This window comes from Sesamum indicum, linkage group LG2 (assembly GCF_026168435.1).
Source record: "Sesamum indicum cultivar Baizhima isolate 11 linkage group LG2, ASM2616843v1, whole genome shotgun sequence".
Lineage (NCBI taxonomy): Eukaryota > Viridiplantae > Streptophyta > Magnoliopsida > Lamiales > Pedaliaceae > Sesamum > Sesamum indicum.
This window is the reverse complement of record NC_142658.1, coordinates 2,342,616-2,362,979: the sequence shown is the minus strand read 5'-3', so window position 1 is coordinate 2,362,979 and position 20,364 is coordinate 2,342,616. Positions and strand designations below refer to the sequence as shown.

General features: G+C 33.7%; 2 protein-coding genes and 1 non-coding gene across 5 annotated transcripts; all 3 read left to right on the top strand.

Annotated features, from left to right (window-relative positions):
• Positions 1–219: 219 nt before the first annotated feature.
• Positions 220–5,834, top strand: LOC105177184 (TRAF-type zinc finger-like protein). 2 transcript variants are annotated; one of them, XM_011100241.3, is made up of 6 exons: positions 220–410; positions 589–667; positions 1,737–1,872; positions 3,940–4,077; positions 4,142–4,263; positions 5,470–5,834. In XM_011100241.3, the coding sequence occupies exons 2-6, from the start codon at positions 621–623 to the stop codon at positions 5,627–5,629; spliced, it is 603 nt and encodes a 200-aa protein (XP_011098543.2). In that variant the 5' UTR covers positions 220–410; positions 589–620; the 3' UTR covers positions 5,630–5,834. The 2 variants fall into 2 exon arrangements, with proteins under 2 accessions (XP_011098543.2, XP_088733808.1); XM_088877682.1 differs by having other exon boundaries at positions 220–667.
• A 5,168-nt stretch (positions 5,835–11,002) lies between these two features.
• On the top strand, positions 11,003–17,294 carry LOC105177174 (uncharacterized). 2 transcript variants are annotated; one of them, XM_011100230.3, is made up of 17 exons: positions 11,003–11,280; positions 11,368–11,467; positions 12,933–13,006; positions 13,195–13,316; positions 13,574–13,633; positions 13,735–13,854; positions 13,938–14,063; positions 14,199–14,340; positions 14,520–14,690; positions 14,852–15,007; positions 15,118–15,224; positions 15,309–15,399; positions 15,559–15,700; positions 15,779–15,935; positions 16,120–16,236; positions 16,411–16,537; positions 16,868–17,294. In XM_011100230.3, the coding sequence occupies exons 2-17, from the start codon at positions 11,395–11,397 to the stop codon at positions 17,102–17,104; spliced, it is 2,022 nt and encodes a 673-aa protein (XP_011098532.2). In that variant the 5' UTR covers positions 11,003–11,280; positions 11,368–11,394; the 3' UTR covers positions 17,105–17,294. The 2 variants fall into 2 exon arrangements, with proteins under 2 accessions (XP_011098532.2, XP_088733807.1); XM_088877681.1 differs by lacking the exons at positions 11,003–11,280; positions 11,368–11,467 and having other exon boundaries at positions 12,988–13,006; positions 13,716–13,854.
• A 1,066-nt stretch (positions 17,295–18,360) lies between these two features.
• On the top strand, positions 18,361–18,434 carry TRNAN-GUU (transfer RNA asparagine (anticodon GUU)). Its single transcript has one exon. It is a non-coding gene; the product is annotated as a tRNA-Asn (tRNA).
• The last annotated feature ends 1,930 nt before the right edge of the window (positions 18,435–20,364 follow it).

The window sequence follows — 20,364 nt, the reverse complement described above, 5'->3', positions numbered from 1 at the left end:
ATGGACTCAAATTTTATAATATAAGTTTGGATATAATCTTAAACTTTTATAAACTTAATTTGAGATCAATTTGTTTGCCCCCTCGTCGAGAGAGTACAAAATAAAGCATTTGTTTTTTCTCGTTATAAGCTTAATAGTCGCATGCAAACAACCTCTAAAATCTAATCGTACGAACTCCCTTGTAATCAAAATCTAAATCAAACCAAACTTTCGCTTTCACTCTCTCTCATACTAATATGAGTACTTTGGGGTCCCTAAAAGTCTATCCATATTGATAAAACCTAAATTCTCCCTACCTAATTTCATTTTTGAATAATAAATTCATATCAGATTTTTACATATTGTTTTGCAACAGATTGAACAAAATATTTTTCCCAATCGATCTGATCGTTCTAAAGCTTGGAGTAAAGGTTTTCATCATTTTTTTTATTATTATTGTTGGAAATCCTTTTTCTTTTTTCCTTTCTCCTCAATTCTGAATTTGTTTATCTAAGATGGAAATTGAATTTATGTTTACCTAATTATTTTTTTCTATTTTCCTTTTTGATTTGTTATTTTGCTTCTTTTTCATTTAAAATTGCGGGCAAGGATTTTTCATTCAAATTTCAAGAGGGAAATCAATGGCTGGAGCTTCTGATGATCATTCTACCAGCATCTGCAACCACTGGTAAGTTGTTATTTTTTGTTTTCTTTACTCTTTTTCTAAAAATGATTCATGGTCTTTTACTTTGTCAGTTTACCTAATTAGTTGAAATGTTGGAAATTGTCTAGCCAAGCATCATTTGTTTATTTTTATGGAGTACATGAAATTTTATCACATTTTGTGTGGCTAAAAAGGTGCTAGAGAGCATAACAAGGTGATGATTGAAGGAGATGCGTAATTGATTCATTAATATGGTAAAGCTGGTTTTGTTGTGTCAGGTTAGCAAAATAATTTTGTTATGGACTGAATATTTTTTTCTATTGTAGTGTTAAGTTGCACTTCCCATTATGGTGTAGGTATATGCACATATATGATCGGTTATACTTTTCATTAATTTATTGGTTCATTTTTTTTGTGTCATCAGTTCAAGCATCTTACACTGAAATATCGGGTCTAGAGTTCATATGTGGTAATTGAGGCCAATACTAAGGTCACCTCCATGATTTTACTTGTCACAAATATATTACTATTCGCATCAGAAAATTGAGAAATCAAATGAGCGGAGGCTAGCTATTTTGCCCCTTCAACAAGTTAACCCTAATAGTTCATCTTTCTTTTGTGGTTCTACCATGGTAGGTTATTTGCTTTCCCATTAATGATATTGGAGAAAAAGATGCTAAATTAAAGGTGGGCTTACTCTAGTTTGTATATTTTTTTTGGCTAAACATGGTACAAACTGAATGAAAAATCTTGATATGTCATCTTAACCTCTTTATGTAGATACCTTATCATGTTTAGTTGATTGATAAAGGAATAATCTAGGTGACAATCTTAGTTTGTATATCAGTGTATGTTTTACACTAAGCTGCTTGAATGTTTGGTTAGCTTGCACTGGGATGGTGGGGTTAGTGAAATAACATCAATGTGGGAGGACCCTTGTAACTAGTTGTGATATTGGAGCTTGAATTTCACCTGCAAATAACATTTATTATAATATTTTTAACCTTAATGTTTTCTATTAAACATGTATCTTACAACCTTGTAGACACAATCCACTGTTTACTTGCACTTATAGTTTAATTATCATTTGCAGTGACAGAGCAATTCCTTCTACCAATATTGACTTGCATTTTGCTCACTGCTCCCGGAACCTAGAAAAATGTAAAGTATGTGGTGACATGATTCCCAAGAAGTTCATGGAGGAACATTTTCTAAGCACTCATGCCCCGGTATGCAAACTTATCTATCTGCTATAATACTCTAAAGTCTTTATATAGGAATATTATGACTTTTAAGGAATATCTTATTTTTCTTCTTAGAAGTACTTTTTGTTTTGATGTGGATGAGTCTTTACTAGGATGCACTAGTTTTGTTGGAACATGATATGTCATGCATTAGTTGAAAAATTTTTAGCCGGTTGTACATGAATCTAGATTTTTAGTTCCCTGGATGGTATGCTTTCGACAGTTATCACGAGTTTATAGTATCATCATCTATGGTGCTACTTGTCTATTGTTACTTCTCCAATAATTTAGTTCATATAAAAAATCCTTATCTGATCTAATTTTAAATGTGTTTCATTTCATATTTGTCTTTCATATAAAAGCACTACGCATGACATAATATTATAGTCGTAAAATTTTGGATACCCATGAGCCGAGAAATGGGAGGCATAGCCCCTGCACCTTTTTTTTTAGGGATCATGCCTTCCAAAGGGCATGCACCGTATGCCTGCCTTTTTGAGGGCTGGTAGTCCTCTAGAAGTCCAGGCAACAAAAGAACAATCCTAGGTAAGTTCTTTGATTTGTTCAAGATTTCATACTAGCTCCTTTTTGAGGTATTCATTTGTTCGTTTTTGTTGATATGCATCTTGTTATATCACTTCAAACACTAACTTTGTCCTCTGTCCGTTAAGTTTTCGCTCATGAAGTTATTGGGCAAACGGAAACTCTCAGCCAAAGATCTTAAGATATAACTGCCACTTGAGTTCACCAAGAAAAGAGAGTGACTTAATAGCTATTACCCAGAATTATTGTGGAATTCCTAGAACATTATTTGTTACATTATGCATTTTATGTGTCCTTTTTCCTTGTCCTGTATTTCTTGATAGAGGCTTGTGAGAGTTGGTGATAAATTTTAGTTTGTAACTCCTACAAATGTTGGAGAATAATGTTCTGTAACACAATTATTTATATTTCTGTATATTTCCACATGAAGATCATATCCTCCGAATGATGTGACTCTATTTGATTGAATTTTTTGTCCATTTGACTTTCCAATTCGTGTTCCTTGCATTTTGTTTTCAATTTACTTTTGCATGCTCAGTTTATTTCCTAAACACGTCTGGCTACAAACAACAATAACTTAAGTAACTAATAAATACAACTTGATGGCAAAAAAATTCACTCATGAACTAAAATGGGAGAAATGAAATATACATGTTCAAAGGTTGTATGTACCTGAGGATGATGAACTATAGGTTTGGGCCTAGCTAACCATAAAATGCTTGCTGGATTTAGGTTGTCATTAAGATGCATGTGTGAGCATTCACTTGGTGCAGGGTTGGGGCAACCTGATTGTTCATGGCTGATCCCTGAGTAGTGACTTATGGGGAAGTGGGTTTTATCTAGGAGCTGTTGCTTTTGATAATGATGCACTCTTTAACATACGTAAAATATGGGGTAAAGGACAAACAAATGATGTAATATGAAAGGAATAAAAAATTGCATGGAAAGAAAGATAAGAAGAGAAGAAAAATAGAGTTAAAAAAGGTAGAAGAATGTCTTACCCACTTAAGCAAGGAAGTCCCACAAATGCCAAATTAATTACTGTATGGGTGAAGCAAATTCACAGAAGCACTATTTATTATTAGTAATATTTCATTCACTTGAGATAAAATGTCAATATTATGTATTGACTTCACCCTTATTATTCTTATCCTAATCCTAGCTACTGAGACTCCAAACTGATGAAATCACCATAATGCTGAAAATACTAAAATACTGTTAATGGGTAAAACTTACAAAATGATAAAAGTTAAGTTAAAATCAACAGGTGATATTCCGTTTCACTAAATAATCATCTTTTCTTATGATGGATCTCATAATCTTCACATTCCGCTTCTTGATTTTGTTATTTCTTGCATTATCTAGTGTGTTGGTTTGCTTTTTTTGTTTGGTATATATAGTGTTAGTGTATCTTTTTTGTTGTTGGGTATCATGAACAGATATGCATGGATATGTTTGGTAGTTTTTACAAGTTGATCCTTATCTGCAGTGACTCCAATTACTTGGCAGGTATCTTGTTCTCTTTGTAGTGAGACAATGGATCGTAACATTTTAGATGTTCACAAAGGAGAAAATTGCCCGCAAAGGATTGTGACATGTGAATATTGCGAGTTTCCACTACCTGCAATTGATTTGTTGGAGCACCAGGTAGTATGTTCTTATTATTTTAAGATAATTTTTTTTAATTTAATGTACTTCCACATTTATCCAGGAAGTATGCGGGAACCGGACAGAGTTATGCCTTTTATGCCATAAATATATTAGACTCCGAGATAGGCATGGCCATAATAGCAGATGCACTGGTGGTGTTAATAACATTGCAGAATCTTCAAGGTAAACAAATTATTGTTATTTATTTAGTCAATTTCTCTCTTAAGTACTATTCGAAAAGTTTGTCGTAAATCTGTCTTATTGAGATATAAAGATAGTCACTATCTGGGATAAAACAAAAAGGCTTGTAATACGTGTGGAAGGTATGAAAAAATCCTGATTGTAAAAATTGTTACTGTAGTTTAGTTGAAAAATGCTTGTAATAATAGATTGATGCTTAGGGTGAACATAGCTAAAACAGCCGAAAGCTTCTAAGTTCGTCTAAACATGAAAATGAAAAAAGTGAGTATGAACGTTGCAGATGTTCTTTTGCTTCCTTGAATACAACATCCTTCAATGTAAAGTCCATATTATGGAGGATTGGAAGTTCCAGACAGGGGAGTGATTCAAGGTGAATGTAGGTAGATATGCTTTTGTTTGAAATTGAGTACCTACAGCAGAAAGCATTATGCAATTCTTTAACTAGTTTTTTCATGACTACCTATATATCATTTTCCATTTGCAACCCTTAAAACTAGTTCACTTCATCATATTGAACTTACATAAATTAGAATTAGCTTCTGTCAGGTAAACACTTTCAGCATATCATGAGTTAGAGTGGTTATATTTGCCTCCACTAGTCTAAGAGGAACTTCTTGAAAAATTTAGCATTGCCAATGTGTCATTTGGTTGAAACAGTTTTATAAATCTTTCTTATCTCTATCCATCTTATTCTTTGAATTTGATCAGAAGGTTATAGGCACCCAACATATGTTTAGTTTGACATACAATTTATTTCAAAGGTACACTTTTTATTTCTTGGAGTAAATTGTATTGAAACCCCTTAATACTAGGCATAGTTACAAAACAAACCTTGCCCTTTCTAAAAGTACCGATACACCCGTGAGGAGGTATTAGTGTAATGTACCTTTTAAGGGGTGTTTATGTAAACTTTCGCCAGAAAATACGGGGTGTAATCGTGATTAGAACTAATCTCAAGGGATGTATGTGTAAGTTTGCAAATGGAAGGGGATGTTTTTGTAATTACACCTACCCTGGAGGTATCAAGGTGTCAAGGTAATCTATCTTTCTTAGAGTAATTGCTTTTTCATCTATTCATTCAGCCACAACTGCTAATCGCATTCTCCTTGCTTCTTGCTTTCTTTGTGATTTTACCTGCATCTTAGTTTGTTAGCATGTTGTTGATAAATGGTTATGATCTTATTGTAGGAATATCAGGCCACCTGAAAGGGCCCAAGGTGCTCCAAGGAGGCAACCCCAGGAGTTTTCACCAAGACGCCTCCTGTTTACCATCGCAATCACTGGAATTGCTGTTCTGTTAGGTTCACTTTTCTTTCAGAGGAAACCAGATTCCAATCAAGTGAACTAGTATTGTCAAGAATGTTTTAGAGTTGTTCATATGTGGAGTCCATAGACTGGTGATTATATTTTTTACGTGAGTTTAGTTTTATTCCTGTAAGCTTCACAACATGTTATAGTGTAGAAAGATGATGCGTAAGAATCCTGATATGATATGGGAATTGACATTTACTTTGGTAAATATTGGTATATGTGAAAGGAAAACAAAAGCATTGCAGAACTAATTTCATGTGACTGAGATGGAATAAATTATTTATATTTTTTTAATACAAGTACGATCTCCCTCTTGTTTGCATTTTACTTGATAGTTGATGCATTTATGTAACTTGTTAAAAGAACATAATATGCAATAAGTTTTTATATTTTAAATCTTTACCTATTGATCAGTTGATCTTGGTTGGTAAATGCAATTAAAGTTTTCAATTCATTAAGTTCCATTACCAGACAATTATGGTAATAAAATGATTGTGCTTTGTTTGTTTGGAGATATTGCATAGATGAATGACGGCGATGAGGTTAAAGAATTTTGCATAGATATTTGTGGTTGAGAAATTGTAAAAATATCACTAGAACACCACTTAATTAGGTTTCTTAATTTTCTTTTCTCAATTGGTAGTAAGGATTGACTGTTAAATTTTATTATATGTTTTTGCCATAAATTTTCCAATGGAAAAACATCCAGAAAATCATTACCTTTTCTATAGTTACTTTTAAAAAAATGATGAATATATTTAATCATTCCAATTAAAAAGTTTTGACCTGAAGTCTAACAATTGAAACAAAAAAGTCAAAAGCCAAATAGAGAACCATGACCAAATTTAAAATCAAACCACTTGAAAGCCTACCAATAACAAGGTGACCATCCTAAGTATTTGAACACGAATGGTATGCCAAAAATGGTAAGTAATCATTAATCTAATTGTTGAAGTTCAAACTCTTAGCTACAACCTTTGTTGATTCTGAATCAGATATCAATTGCTTTTAAAAAGGGTTAGCTCCCACTATATATTTTGAGGAAATCATTATACTTTCAAAAACTAATTCTATCAACCTCAAAATCAACTAATTTAGACTATAAAAAATATATAAATCTATAGTGACGATGTCTTTTGGAGCCATTTTTTTCAAGTAAATGATCTCAATACCCTAATTATCCTTAAAATGAGAACCTGTTTGTTTGTGTTTTTATATTCAGTAAAAAATAGGTATTTCAATTTGTATAGATTTTCGTGTGAAATGAAAATATGTTTGGGTTAGTAAAGAACATTGTTTGTTATATTCAACTGTGGTGTCAAATAATATATTTTGAATGAGAATATGTATAAAAAAACATGTTCTCATTTCAATTATTATTCAAAATACCAAAATATAAAAATAAAAACCTATTTAGTGTTTATTCAGAAGGGATCAAAACCAAAATCATAGGAAAAATATCTCCTTTCGCAATACTTAGAGAAACATCAAATTATTGAAGATTCTTCTGAAAGGTTAGAAGTAGATCTTCTCTTAACAAAACGAGACTGTTCACTCGTTTGATGTTGCTTTGTGGAGGGAATGAAACTGAATTGAATCAACACGACTCCCTTAATAATATTTATAAATGACTTGTTTTTGGTAATAGATGAATATTCTTGTATGTAAATTCAGGTGCACGATACACATTAGTGCTCCAGTGCATTTCTCCGTCTGAATATATTTTCAATCATTTTCTTTAAATTCAAATTGGAGTTCCTGTGAGAATCTCAATAATCAGCTGTTCTGATTCTAAATATTGATCATTTAGAACTTAAAGAAAACTTTAGGGTAGAATATTTATATTTTCATATATCAAGAAAGCATCCACAAGCCGCAAAAAGGAAAACAAGTTTTCTTCTCAGGCTCCCTTTTTTAAGAATAAGTGACCAGAAAGTAATATGGATTGGTTGTTTTCTATTCGTCAATCTTTAACAAAATGATGAATGTTTCATCAAAAGGCATTAGTATTTTGTTGTATTTACTACATAGGTTGAATGGTATTTCCATGTCATAACAAAATGCCCACAGGTTGAAAGCTTAAACCCATGGAGTTGCGCTTTGCATAGGTGTGGCAGCTATGAAATCAACTTCTAAGGATCAGTCTGAAACATTCCTCCTCAGGATGGGGCATCGAGAGTCCTATAGAAAGTTGCACTAAGTATTGCAGTCGTGTTTCATTACTAGGAGACGTAAATCGTCTCTGCAATCTTAGTGGGTTAGTTGACAAAGTAGTGGATTAACTGAATTAACTCGCGAGAATCATCATACGAAAGCCTTGAGGGCTTGGTCGGTATGGTTGCAATTCCTAATTCCGATAGTAAGGGATTAGTCCTCAAGCTTGAGGAATCATGGTAGTCACATGCATATGAAGACCGTGTCTTGGATACGACGAGAGGTGACTATAATGTGAGACATGGTCATCATAGATCTTGTCCAATGCAATCGGAGTATGCGGCAAGGACGATGAGTTCCAAGATTGAATTTGTCTCTTATAAGCTCTGAGATTCGTTTAAGCCCTTAGAAGTGGCGATAGTGACTGAACGGAATAGGTTTTTACGGTTCAATTAGTAGGGTAAACGAGGACTCGAGTTATGAATATAGATGCCTAGTCTAGGATGGAAACCGACGCCCAATTCCAGACCTAGACTAAGATGAAGAAACGGTTGATGGAAGGCCATACTCGTATGAAATTCAAAGCCTAAATTTTCACGCCATTATTTCTAGTCTCTAGTGCCATGGACTGTTGGTAAACAAGCCACCCATGGTAATGGCTATTTCTGGTTATTAGTTAATTAGAAATACTTAATTAATTTGAATTAAATTAATTGTGTCAGCCACACACACCTAAGTCTAGCTAAGGATGAACCTAAAGAGTCTCACACTTATCACTGGAATGTGATGGAATTAATTTAGAATTAATTTTGGAAAGAAAAGAATAATTTAATTGGATTAAATTAATTTATTGGAGAGTATAAAGGATTGGATCATTTATATAAAAATCCATGGGTTGATCTGTCCTTATGATGGAGTGGTTTCCAAGTAAATAGTGTCTCCATTTGGTAATAGCTAGGAGCAAAGCCAAGAATTCCTTTTCATAAGTGGATAACCCTAGGTTCATTCCAGCTAGAGCCTTGCTGAGAGAAGCAATAGGCCTACCATCTTGCATTAAGACAACACCTATTCCTTTCCCACATGCATCAGTCTCCACAATAAATGGCTAAAAAAAATCAGGCATAGCCAGGACTGGTGCTGAATTCATTAGTTTCTTAAGAGGGTTGAAGGCCTCCTCAGCCTCCATGTTCCACTCAAATGCATCTTTCTTAAGCAATAAAATAAGTGGTTTGCTTATGGCTCCATACCCCTTTGTAAACCTTCTGTAGTAGCCAGTGAGTCCTAAGAAGCCCCTTAGTGCCTTGACACTAGTAGGAATAGACCAATTAATCATATATTCAACCTTGTGAGGATCAGTAGCAACTCCATGTGATATAATGTGCCCCATGTAATCTACTTCTTTCTGAGCAAAGGAACATTTACTTTTCTTGGCATATAACTGGTGCTTCCTTAGTAGTTCCATCACCTTTTTTAGATGTACTGAGTGCATTCCCCAATCCTTGCTGTAGATTAGGATATCATAAAAAAATACTAACATAAATTTCCTCAAATTTTTAATATGGCGTAAAAGATAAAAGATTTATAAATTCAGATTAATATAATTTTATCGGACATTATTGAGTAGAAGTGACGTGAAAAACTGATGAGATCCATAATCTAATAATTAATTATTTATTTAATATAATAATTAAAACATATCTCCTACTTTAATCATAAAACATATTCTCATATTCAATACGTAATAACTTATTTATTTGTGCCACAGTAACTATTTTTAAGATAGGACTGTAATTGGAACACAGAGCGTAAATTGTTGGATGATATAAATATATAAGTTTACTATCTATTAGCATCGTCCTCATTCCATTGGAAGCTAGCAATGTTGTAGCCTTCTAGTACAACTCTCCACCACGCGTAAACCAAGAATGTATATTTAGTCCTTTTTAGGTACTTAAGTAAGGTCATGACTGTAGTCCACTATGCCTCCCCAGTGCGAACCTAATATTTGTTTGTTACGCTCAAAGCATAAGCAACATTAGGCTTGGTGCACTGCACAACATACTGAATGTTGCTTCTGGCAGAAATATAGGAGACTTCCAACATCCTTTTAAACTCCTCATCAGTCTTATGAGGCTGCTTCTTGGACAGCTTGACCCCATACCTCATGGGAAGGAACCATCATTTGAAGTTTTCAACTTGAATCTTTTCAAAACTTTTTCAACATACGCATTTTGGGTCAATCTCAACATTTCTATAGGTCTTGATGCCAAGGACGTATGAAGCCTCAAACAAATCTTTCATGGACGAATTGAATGGGCAACCATGTTTTAATCCTAAAGTACTTGGAGCTCATTTTTTTTTTAATTTTGCTTGTTTGTCAAATCAAGTTAAAATAAATTTACACATGTATATAATTACCATATACATAAATATATATTAATTGTATATTTTTTTTATTAGTATCAGACATTTTTATTTTAGTAATTGTATATTTTTTTAAGTAAGTATATAAATATATATATGTGCATATATAAATTTATTTTTAATTTTATTTGACAAACAAATGAAACTAAAATTAAAATTAGTTCCAAGTACTTCAGAATTACGAAAATAAAAAGAGCTTGATAAAAAAGTAAAATTAGAATTAGAAAAAGTTTCGACATACGGTGAATATGACATTTTAGGAATTTCTTTAATTTTTTTTACAAAGTAATTTTTGTAAGGGTAAAATAGACTTTTCAAACTTAAAAATTAAAGATAATGGGGTTGTTTTGAAAGTTTTAATACTTTATGGAGTAATTGATATAGGGTGGATACTTTAGGGATGGTAACTGTATTTAACTTTACAATAAATGAACGAAAAAATTTCTTACGGGAAAAAGGGGTTAGATGTAATTACTTTCCCGTGATATTACAAATGAACAACTTATCCCCATAAAAAAATAATAGTAATTTATCCTCCTATATTTTTTAAAATAAAGCAATTTATCTTTTAGTTTAAGGAGGTAAATTTTTTCATTTTAAAAAATACAGAGGATAAATTACTATATTTTTAAAAATACTGGGATGTAAATTACTATATTTTTTTATAAGAAAGTAATTTATTTATTTGAAATATTACAACATATTGCTTGTATTTTTTTAAAAAATAAAAATAATAATAAATCACTTGGGAAAAACAAAGTAAATTGTTAATTTATTTTTTTCACAATGTAGTTTTTTCTCATTTCCAATATTACATGCTAAATTGCATTTAACCCGAAATGCTTGGAGAAATAGTGATGGATTTGGGGGTAATTGAATCTGAACAGAATTTCTCCGAATCGATGCCATGTCGATCACGATCTCAAAAAATATATATATGTATACGTGCGTGTGTTTGTGAGAAATATCACAAATGTTGTAAGGAGCGGTTGCGGAATTGGGCGGGAGTAGGAGAAGCCAACTGCGGGACTGAAACGAACAATTCGTGGATTTGTAGACGAGGATCATTGCAGCAGCAGCAGCGCCGGAGCATCTGCGAAACCGAAATAGGTATAAAGATTGCGTTCATATGTATATCCAACTGCCCGCACTCATGGACAACTTCCCATCCTCTCATTCATCTCTCTCTGTCTCTAGAACGCAACTTCTTATAAAAGTGCGGAGATGGGTGGTCGTAGGCGCAAACTTACCAAGATAATGAGCAAATTTTTCAGCTGCGCCTCTGGGGATCCTGCAGGTAATTCTTTTTCTTTTTCCCCAATTATGATACTTCACTTCTACGTTCAATTTCATTTTCTTTTTATGATTGTCTACACCACCTAAATGTTTAATTTTATAATATGAATTTTCCTCTAGTTTATGTTTTACATGCAGGCTTTCACCGCCCATAGTCGTTTACTTGTTAATTATTATTTTGAATCGGTACTTTTTCCTTTCTCAAATTTATTTGCTCTGTTTTATTTCCCCAATAAATAGTAATTATTATATTATTACATCAATATATCCATCAAGATTTTTCAGGAAAAAAGATAAAAAATCAATCGACTACCAATGAAGTACATGAGTAACAAAATTTAGCAACAAGCAAAAGTACAAATACCGTTTAGTTAAACTATTTCCAAGACTTTATGCTCGAGAAGTCTTTCTCCTATATATTTGTTTCATTCGACCTCTTCAAAATGGACCCTTTCTTTTTTCTTAGGAAACTATTATATCACTTGAATTATTATGTGATGCAACTAACACTCCAAGTGTCATTTCTTAAAGTAAAATTAACAATGTTTGTCAAAGTGGGATGTCATAAATAGGATAATCTTCAATGTCCATACTGACTTTTTCTGAATGTTCAATGCGTTTTTCCTGGTTTTTGTAAAGGTTTAGGAGCTGTCAATATGGTGTAATCAAGTTCATATATACAGAAAAATCATCGCAAGAAATCCACTCAAATTTCAGAAAGTTGATCTTTTCATGTAAACTACTTTACATCCTTTCTGGAAATGTTTGGCAAAGGTGGCATTTCTTTTATGAAAGTCATTCATTTGAATGCTGAATTTTCTGGCTTTGTTTGTTTCCAGTTTTCCGTTATTTGAAAGATAGCCAAAAACATTTTGAACATTTGCTTGTGTTTTTTATAAAACTTACAGTTTGTTTTATTCATTTTATAGTTTATACTAATACAAAATATAGAGCCAATATATTAAAAACTTCGAAAACAACACGGATTATTATATTTCTCTCTCTCCCAAAATCAAAGAAAAGCAACTTAAAGATGAAACCAAATAGAAGCCTCTAAAGCCCATAAAAAGCTCCTGAATTTTACACCAATGGCCATAAGAATAAGAGCTTAGCAATTCTTGAAAGCTATATCATATCCACCAAACGTAGTCTAATAAGAAAGGAGATTACTAAAGCTAAAGTTATAAATCTTAAGTCAATGAAGAGTGCTTTCTTTCTTGTTAAGGGAAGGCAAACTCTTGTGTAGCTGGTATTTACAACATGTATATATGTGGGTATGTATTGCTTTATGTTGAGTAAGTTTGTATAGCTGCAAGTTTGTTTTTTCTTTCTGGCAAGATTGATTGCATGCATTACAGGTAAAGAAAAGTATATCAAGAAAATAATTTTCTTCTTTGTATAATTACAATACTTAAGAGATAGCCTGCCAAGCATGACGTTTTTAAGACCGTGATTTTGCTGTCCAGGATTTGCAGGAAATAGCGGAGGGATTGCAGGAATGTCGCCTATAGGGGTTCGTGTATATGTTCAAGATCGTCATGTAACTACATTAACTCTCCTTGTTATGGTCATTATTTAAGAGTATGATGATGTTTTTGCTCATTAATGACATAAGTAACATAGCTGCTTTATTCCTTCTGTTAAGAATGCTGTTTCTCAGAACTACGTGTTATTCTACTGTGAGTTTGCTGGATGTGTGTGGATTTCCACTTACATGATGGTTTTCAGGTGGTATTGGACAACGGCATTCTTCAAGTTACGTTATCGAATCCAGAGGGAATTGTTACTGGAATTTGTTATAACGGTGTCGACAATTTGCTTGAAGTCCTTAACGACGAGAGTAATAGAGGGTAATTTGCCTATATTTGTGATTCTTAACAGCTTTTGAATTGAACTGTTTAGGACGGGAAGGCTTTTATGCAATATGTTAAAGTATAAAACTTATAGTAGATTTTCAACATGTCTAAAAGCCTTTGAAGCAATCATTTTCACTTATTTACGACGAAATCTGTAATATAGATTATGCTATTAGGTGAAGAAGAGAATATCTTGAAAAATTATTCCGATGCACCTACAAGCTCAGTCATATTCAATCATGAATATGCAGGTACTGGGACGTTGTGTGGAACACATTAGATGGAAGTAGCAAAGCAGGAGTCTTTGAAGTGTATGTTTGGATCTTGTGCTTATGTGATTCCATCAAAAGAACCAGTGTTTAATATCCAGTGAATTGTAATGTATAATACCAGCTATTTCGCCACAATATAGGATCAGAGCAACAAATTTTAAGGTTATAAAGGAAACCGAGGATCAAGTAGAGGTTTCGTTCTCAAGACCATGGGATCCCTCACTTCAGGGGAAGCTTGTTCCGTTAAGTATAGACAAAAGGTTATTTTCTTCACTGTTCAACGTTTGTGCACTCACACACCAGCAAATACAGATAGTCTATAACAATGTTGATAATTTTCTAGGTTTATCCTGCTCCGTGGCTGCTCTGGATTCTACTCCTACGCGATATACGAACATGTTGGTTCAATGGACTGGCCAGCTTTCAGCATTGGTGAAACCAGGATTGCATTCAAACTACGAAAAGACAAGTGAAATCTTTGCTTCTTGCTCTTGAAAATCATAAATTCTCTTTTTTATCTAGTTGTCCATTTATTCTAGATCTCTTGATAGAGGTATTAGGCTCCTATACAATTCATTAAACAATAGAAGATCAAAACGTGTAGGTTTCGTTACATGGCTGTTGCGGACAACAGACGCAGACTTATGCCCCTACCAGAGGACCGATTACCTGGAAGAGGCCAAGCTCTTGCCTATCCAGAGGCAGTCCTCCTCGTTAATCCTGTTGATCCTGAGCTTAAAGGAGAAGTGAGTTTGTCTTGAATGTACCTAATGCTTGAATTTTTACTGTTGAAGAACATGCCCCATGCTAATTAAGTAAGACCTGTTGTAGGTTGCTGAAATAGCCAAAAGAAATGAGGTTTTCCAACAAATGATTCCTACATCACTATTGACTTCGTCGTGAATCTTTCAATACTCTTTTACAGGTCGATGACAAGTACCAATACTCGTGTGATAACAAAGATCTCAAGGTACATGGCTGGATTTCTATGGACCCACCAGTTGGGTTTTGGCAAATCACACCCAGTGACGAGTTCCGCTCTGGCGGGCCCCTCAAACAAAATCTCACCTCCCACGTGGGACCAACAACCCTGGCTGTAAGTTGCCTATCTGCTCATCAAGTTTTAGCCATCAACATATAAACATTAACATCATGGTGCTACATTGTTTTTTCATTACGGCTCAGCCATGTTTAATTGTTTCAAACTGCACCCAGTTGTAGCAGCTAATTGTGTCATGATTATTGTACTCTTTCCAGGTTTTTCTCAGTGCTCACTATGCTGGAGATGACTTGGTCCCAAAATTTGGTCAGGGTGAACCATGGAAGAAAGTATTTGGCCCAGTTTTCATCTATGTCAACTCTGTGATGGGCGGAGAAGATCCACTAACCCTATGGGACGATGCTAAACGACAGGTTTTAGTAGTATACATTGTGTTACAACATCTAAACAAGCGCCTTACCGCATACAAATCAGATTTATTTAAAAGAAACGGCAACAAACATTCATTAGAAGTCATTTTCAGATGTTGGTTGAAGTCCAAAGCTGGCCTTACAGTTTTCCAGCATCAGAGGATTTCCTGTCCGCAGATCAGAGGGGTAACGTCAGCGGTAAACTACTGGTCTCTGACAGGTGACATTTCCTTGTGCATTTGGTTAGTGTTCAAACTTTTTTTCTTATATCAAAAGATTGACATTTGAGTATTTTTCTTCCTAGGTATGTTAATAGTGATCTTATTCCAGCAAACAGGGCATTTGTGGGATTGGCACCTCCTGGAGATGTTGGGTCCTGGCAAAGAGAATGCAAGGTATTTGCTATACAGTTTATATTGGTTGAATATTTTGTTTTTTTGACTCTCTTGTTACAATAAATCCAACAACCTGCTTTGGTGCAGAACGTTTTCACCACCTACTTTAAGAAAATAGATTGAGTAGCTATCCATTAATGACTTAATTGATACCATCAGGATTACCAGTTCTGGACACAAGCAGATGAGATGGGCTATTTTTCCATCAATAACATCCGCCCTGGTAACTACAATCTTTATGCATGGGTGCCTGGATTCATTGGAGATTACAGGAATGACAGTGCCATTACCATAACCCCAGGTCTTATTTACTGTATGTTCCTCCTTTGAGACTTCGTTTATACTCAATGTGCTGACATCTTGAGCAACATGGTAACAGGCTGTGAGATTGACATGGGTGATATTGTATACGAGCCTCCCCGAGACGGCCCGACATTGTGGGAAATAGGCATTCCTGACCGTTCTGCTTCAGAGTATTTTGTTCCTGATCCTAACCCTAAATATGTTAACAAACTCTACATCAATCACCCAGACAGGTTACTTAAGATTTGCACCTTTGCACACTGGTTTATCTTCTTCTTCCTTTGCTCTATTCTTGTTTCTCTTTCATTCAGTATTTTGAATAATGTTACGAATGAGCAATGTGTGCTGCTGTCAAACATCGGTTGTGCACGTAAATCAGTCTATAAATTCGTATTACAAAATTCATCTGATGAACAGATTTAGGCAGTATGGGCTGTGGGAGAAGTATTCGGAGTTATATCCTAATGACGACTTAGTTTACACAGTTGGCAAGAGCGACTACCGCAAAGATTGGCTCTTTGCACAAGTTAACAGGTGTGGTTCTATCATACGTGATATGGCTCAGTGCGTTCCGCAATTCTGTTAAACATTTGGAATGAAACTATAGTCGGCCAGAAAAGTTAGAACAGTTGTGCTTTCTATTCCTTTTATCTGCTAGTTGTAGTGATTATTTTTCTGAATGCATCTTGTTCGATCTCATGCATGAAGGAAACGAGACGACAACACGTATCAAGGAACCACATGGCAAATCAAATTCGCGCTCGACACTGTCAATCAAAGTGGAACCTATACATTGCGTGTGGCGATCGCCTCTGCAACTCTAGCTGAACTGCAGGTAAAACTGCTGGTAGATTCAATGTCAATTGCACTTTGCCTCCTTGATTGAAATACTAATAGGCACAAAACCCCCTAAATCAGAAAAATAGCAACACAATCCCTAAACTTTTACAAAAGAAGCTCACCGTCTCCTGCCTCAAGGGGTTGTGTTGTGCTTTGTAACATCACATTGCCGTTTTATCTTTTCAGAGGTTTTTCTTTTTTGCCTATTTGTGTTTTGACCAAGAGAACTGTTTCATTTAACCGATTCAGAAAATCCACTGTACATAAAGGCTCAGAACGCATTATTCTTTCAAACTGACATGCGATGAGATGCATTCTTTTACAGGTTCGAGTAAATGATCGAACAACGAACCGGCCGTTATTTACGAGTGGCTTGATTGGGAGGGATAACTCAATTGCAAGGCATGGAATCCATGGGTTGTACTGGCTGTACAACATAGACATAGATGGTGCACTGCTGGTGCAAGGGGACAATACCATATACTTGACTCAACCAAGGTGTCAGAGTCCTTTCCAGGGCCTCATGTATGATTACATTCGACTTGAAGCTCCCTCTAACTAGACACTTAAGTTTCTTATTTCCTTTTCTTGTGGACTCCCAAAATATGACAAGAAAAGCTCAATAAGAACTTGGTATAGAGTTATACAACATAAGCTATTATGTAACTCGAGTGTTTAAACCATACTGTAGTTCAAGCATTATGCCTTGATTCTGAATTCGATATGAAGAAATAATAATATTTTTATCTGGACATGGCTTTCGGTGTAAGTGGACAATCTTATAAGTAGGAAGTATATGACGTGCATAGCATGTGTAAGTATGTAGCTTTAGAGTTACATATATTATTTATAATTAACTATAAAAAATATTAAATTCATAATATTATTTATATTTTTTTTTCATTTGTATATACAATTATATTGGTAATATTTGTTTTAATTGATAAGGAAATTATTTGATTCTGTTATTTGTAATTCACTTTATGAATTTATTAAATAAAAAAATAATCCCCCAAATTGAAATTTGGCATGTCATATTCACTAATGATTATATTTCATTATCTTGAATCAAATTAACTAATACAAACATAAACATAACAATATTAAAAAATTCAATGTTCAAAATCAATTGAATTAAATTGATCATTTTTTATTTTTAGGTTTTATTATGATTATTTGCTATTTTTTTTTAATTTTGTTATATTATTTGTGTATTATATATTTTTTCTTATATTACTATATTCTGAATGCTGTTTATTTTAAATGTATTGACATTTAATATATTTGTATTATAAGGTCTTATAAAATATGCTAATTATATTTCAGTATCAACTTTTAAATATTTTCAAATTATTGTTCACATGCTTTATTAACTTGTAAATTTTAGAATCACAGACTTAAGTAACAGAGTGCTAACCTCGATTTTGTAGGTCAATTCCCTATTATTCTTAGAATTTTATTGAAAATCCTTTGACCCTTATGGTATTGTTTGACTCCGGTACACATCAAGTATATTAATGACTTCATTAATACTTTACAATTAATAGAGTAAAACATATAAATATTTCTTAATATTTTATTAATGCTCATTCATAAATAACCTATGTTTTGTGGCAACAACCTAATATTTATGGAAAGAACACACACTGTTATTTGTTAATGTATACATGTTTTTGCTAATCTCATCAAACAAGTAGAAACAATTGATCAATTATTCTGGTAGTCGAATCATGTGACATCTATAGCGACGCATCAGCATCCCATTGTTATCAAATATTCAAGCTGTCTTTATTTGGACAACAACCATCAACAACAATAGCTGGAATAGCTCAGTTGGTTAGAGCGTGTGGCTGTTAACCACAAGGTCGGAGGTTCAAGCCCTCCTTCTAGCGAATGTTTGTAAATTTTAATTCTGTGTGCTCAAAACTTCCAATCACATCATAATACTATTATGAAAATTATTTAAATGTTACGAACATATTATTCGTGGATGTTTATCTCCAATATTACTTTTATGTTCCCTCATAAGCTAAGAATTATTTGTGGCATCTTTTCTCATCTCTGAAAAAATTCAACCCATGAATTTTTATATGAATAATTCAATCATTTATTCTCTAAAAACAAAATTAACTTAATCCAATTAAATTAACTCTTTCTTTCCAAATTAAATTCTAAATTAATCCTATCATATTCTGGTGATTAGACTTTAGGTTCGCCCTCAACTAAATTTGAGCGTGTGTGACCAATATAATTAATTAAATCTAATTTAATTAATATTTTTGATAAAACCAGAAATAACCCATTTCAATGGGTGATCATCTAGCAACAATTCATGACACTAGAGACTAGGTGAATATAAGTGTGAATATTTAGATTTCAAGTTTCATATGAGCACGGTCCTTCCATCCACCGTCTCCTAACCTTAGTTTAGAGCATGGAATTGGGCTTCGATTCCCATCATGGACTTGACATCTATACTCATAACTCGAGTCCATGTTTACCCTACTGATTGACACAGGAAACCTATCTCATTCCTTCAATCACTATGGCCACAGATTCTAAGGGCTTAAATGGGTTTCAAAGTATATAGGAGGCATTATTGTCCCAATATTGACAGGGGACAAATTCTATCTTGGAATTCACCGTCTTTGCTACATACCTGACTGTATTGGATAAAGTTTATGATAACCATGCCTCACAACACAGTTATCACTCGTCATATACAAGATATAATCTTCTTATGCTTGTGACTACCATGATTCCTCAAGTTTAAGGACTAATCCCGAGAACTAGGAATTTCAGTCATGTTGGCAAGCCTTAAGGCTTTTATATGACGGTTCTTACGAGTCAATTTAATTAGTTGACTACCTTGCCAACTAACGTACTAAAATTGCATAGACTAACTACCTATCCTGCTAACGAAACATTATTACAATACTTAGTGCAAGTATCTATAGTGTGACACCATATCTGTAATTACATTAGATCTTATGATAATTCTACTTAACCAGATAAGATAAACCATAGTTTTACTTGATATATTGTGTAGACATCATATAAAGCATACGTCACCAAGATTTTGTATTTTATCATCAAAGTAGCATTTATAAGTATAAGGAAAGTAGAAAATCGCAATTTCTAGTCATTACAAAGTTTGAAATACAAACCCACTAGAAGTTTAGTATTTATCCAGTTATGTAGCTATAACTCTCTACTTAAGATGACACTGATGACCCACCCAGTAATATTGATGATCGATTTATGGTCCAATTTAGATAGTTGCTTTGTGACTTATTCCCTGAAAAATGTATGGCAAGGAATGAGTTGCCTACTCAAATAAGTATAGCCAACCAATTTACATATATATACAAGTCAAGTACAATGCAATCACACCAACCAATAAATGTTCATCATATAACTACGACAAATGCAATAAATAACACATGCCCACAGTCATAAATCAACTCATGATATAATATTTGACGTTATAACTTATTTTCTTGAGGCCCTGCTTAACCAAACTGGAGTGCATCGTTCAATGGCCTTTGCTGGAGTACTTCTTCTTTCATTTTTTTTCTGATATCATACAACACACAACTTGTATGTTACCCCATCATCACTGATATCACACAACACACAACTCGTATGATATGCCACATCATCTTCATTGATCAATTACAACACACAGCTTGTCATTAATCATATCTTCACAAGTCATTGCAGTATACCCCCTCCTAGTTAGGTAAGCCATCTTTTATTTCAATTGACAACAATAATATCATTAACTTCATCATTCAATTTTATTTAATTATCTTCGCATCA

Excerpts from the sequence above, each read along its gene's own strand:
- LOC105177184 (XM_011100241.3), top strand. The coding sequence starts at position 621 with ATGGCTGGAGCTTCTGATGATCATTCTACCAGCATCTGCAACCACTG. Across the intron at positions 668-1,736 it reads ACCAGCATCTGCAACCACTG|TGACAGAGCAATTCCTTCTA; the intron begins GTAAGTTGTTAT and ends TATCATTTGCAG. Across the intron at positions 1,873-3,939 it reads TTCTAAGCACTCATGCCCCG|GTATCTTGTTCTCTTTGTAG; the intron begins GTATGCAAACTT and ends ATTACTTGGCAG.
- LOC105177174 (XM_011100230.3), top strand. The coding sequence starts at position 11,395 with ATGGGTGGTCGTAGGCGCAAACTTACCAAGATAATGAGCAAATTTTTC. Across the intron at positions 13,317-13,573 it reads AACGACGAGAGTAATAGAGG|GTACTGGGACGTTGTGTGGA; the intron begins GTAATTTGCCTA and ends ATGAATATGCAG. Across the intron at positions 14,064-14,198 it reads TTCAAACTACGAAAAGACAA|GTTTCGTTACATGGCTGTTG; the intron begins GTGAAATCTTTG and ends CAAAACGTGTAG.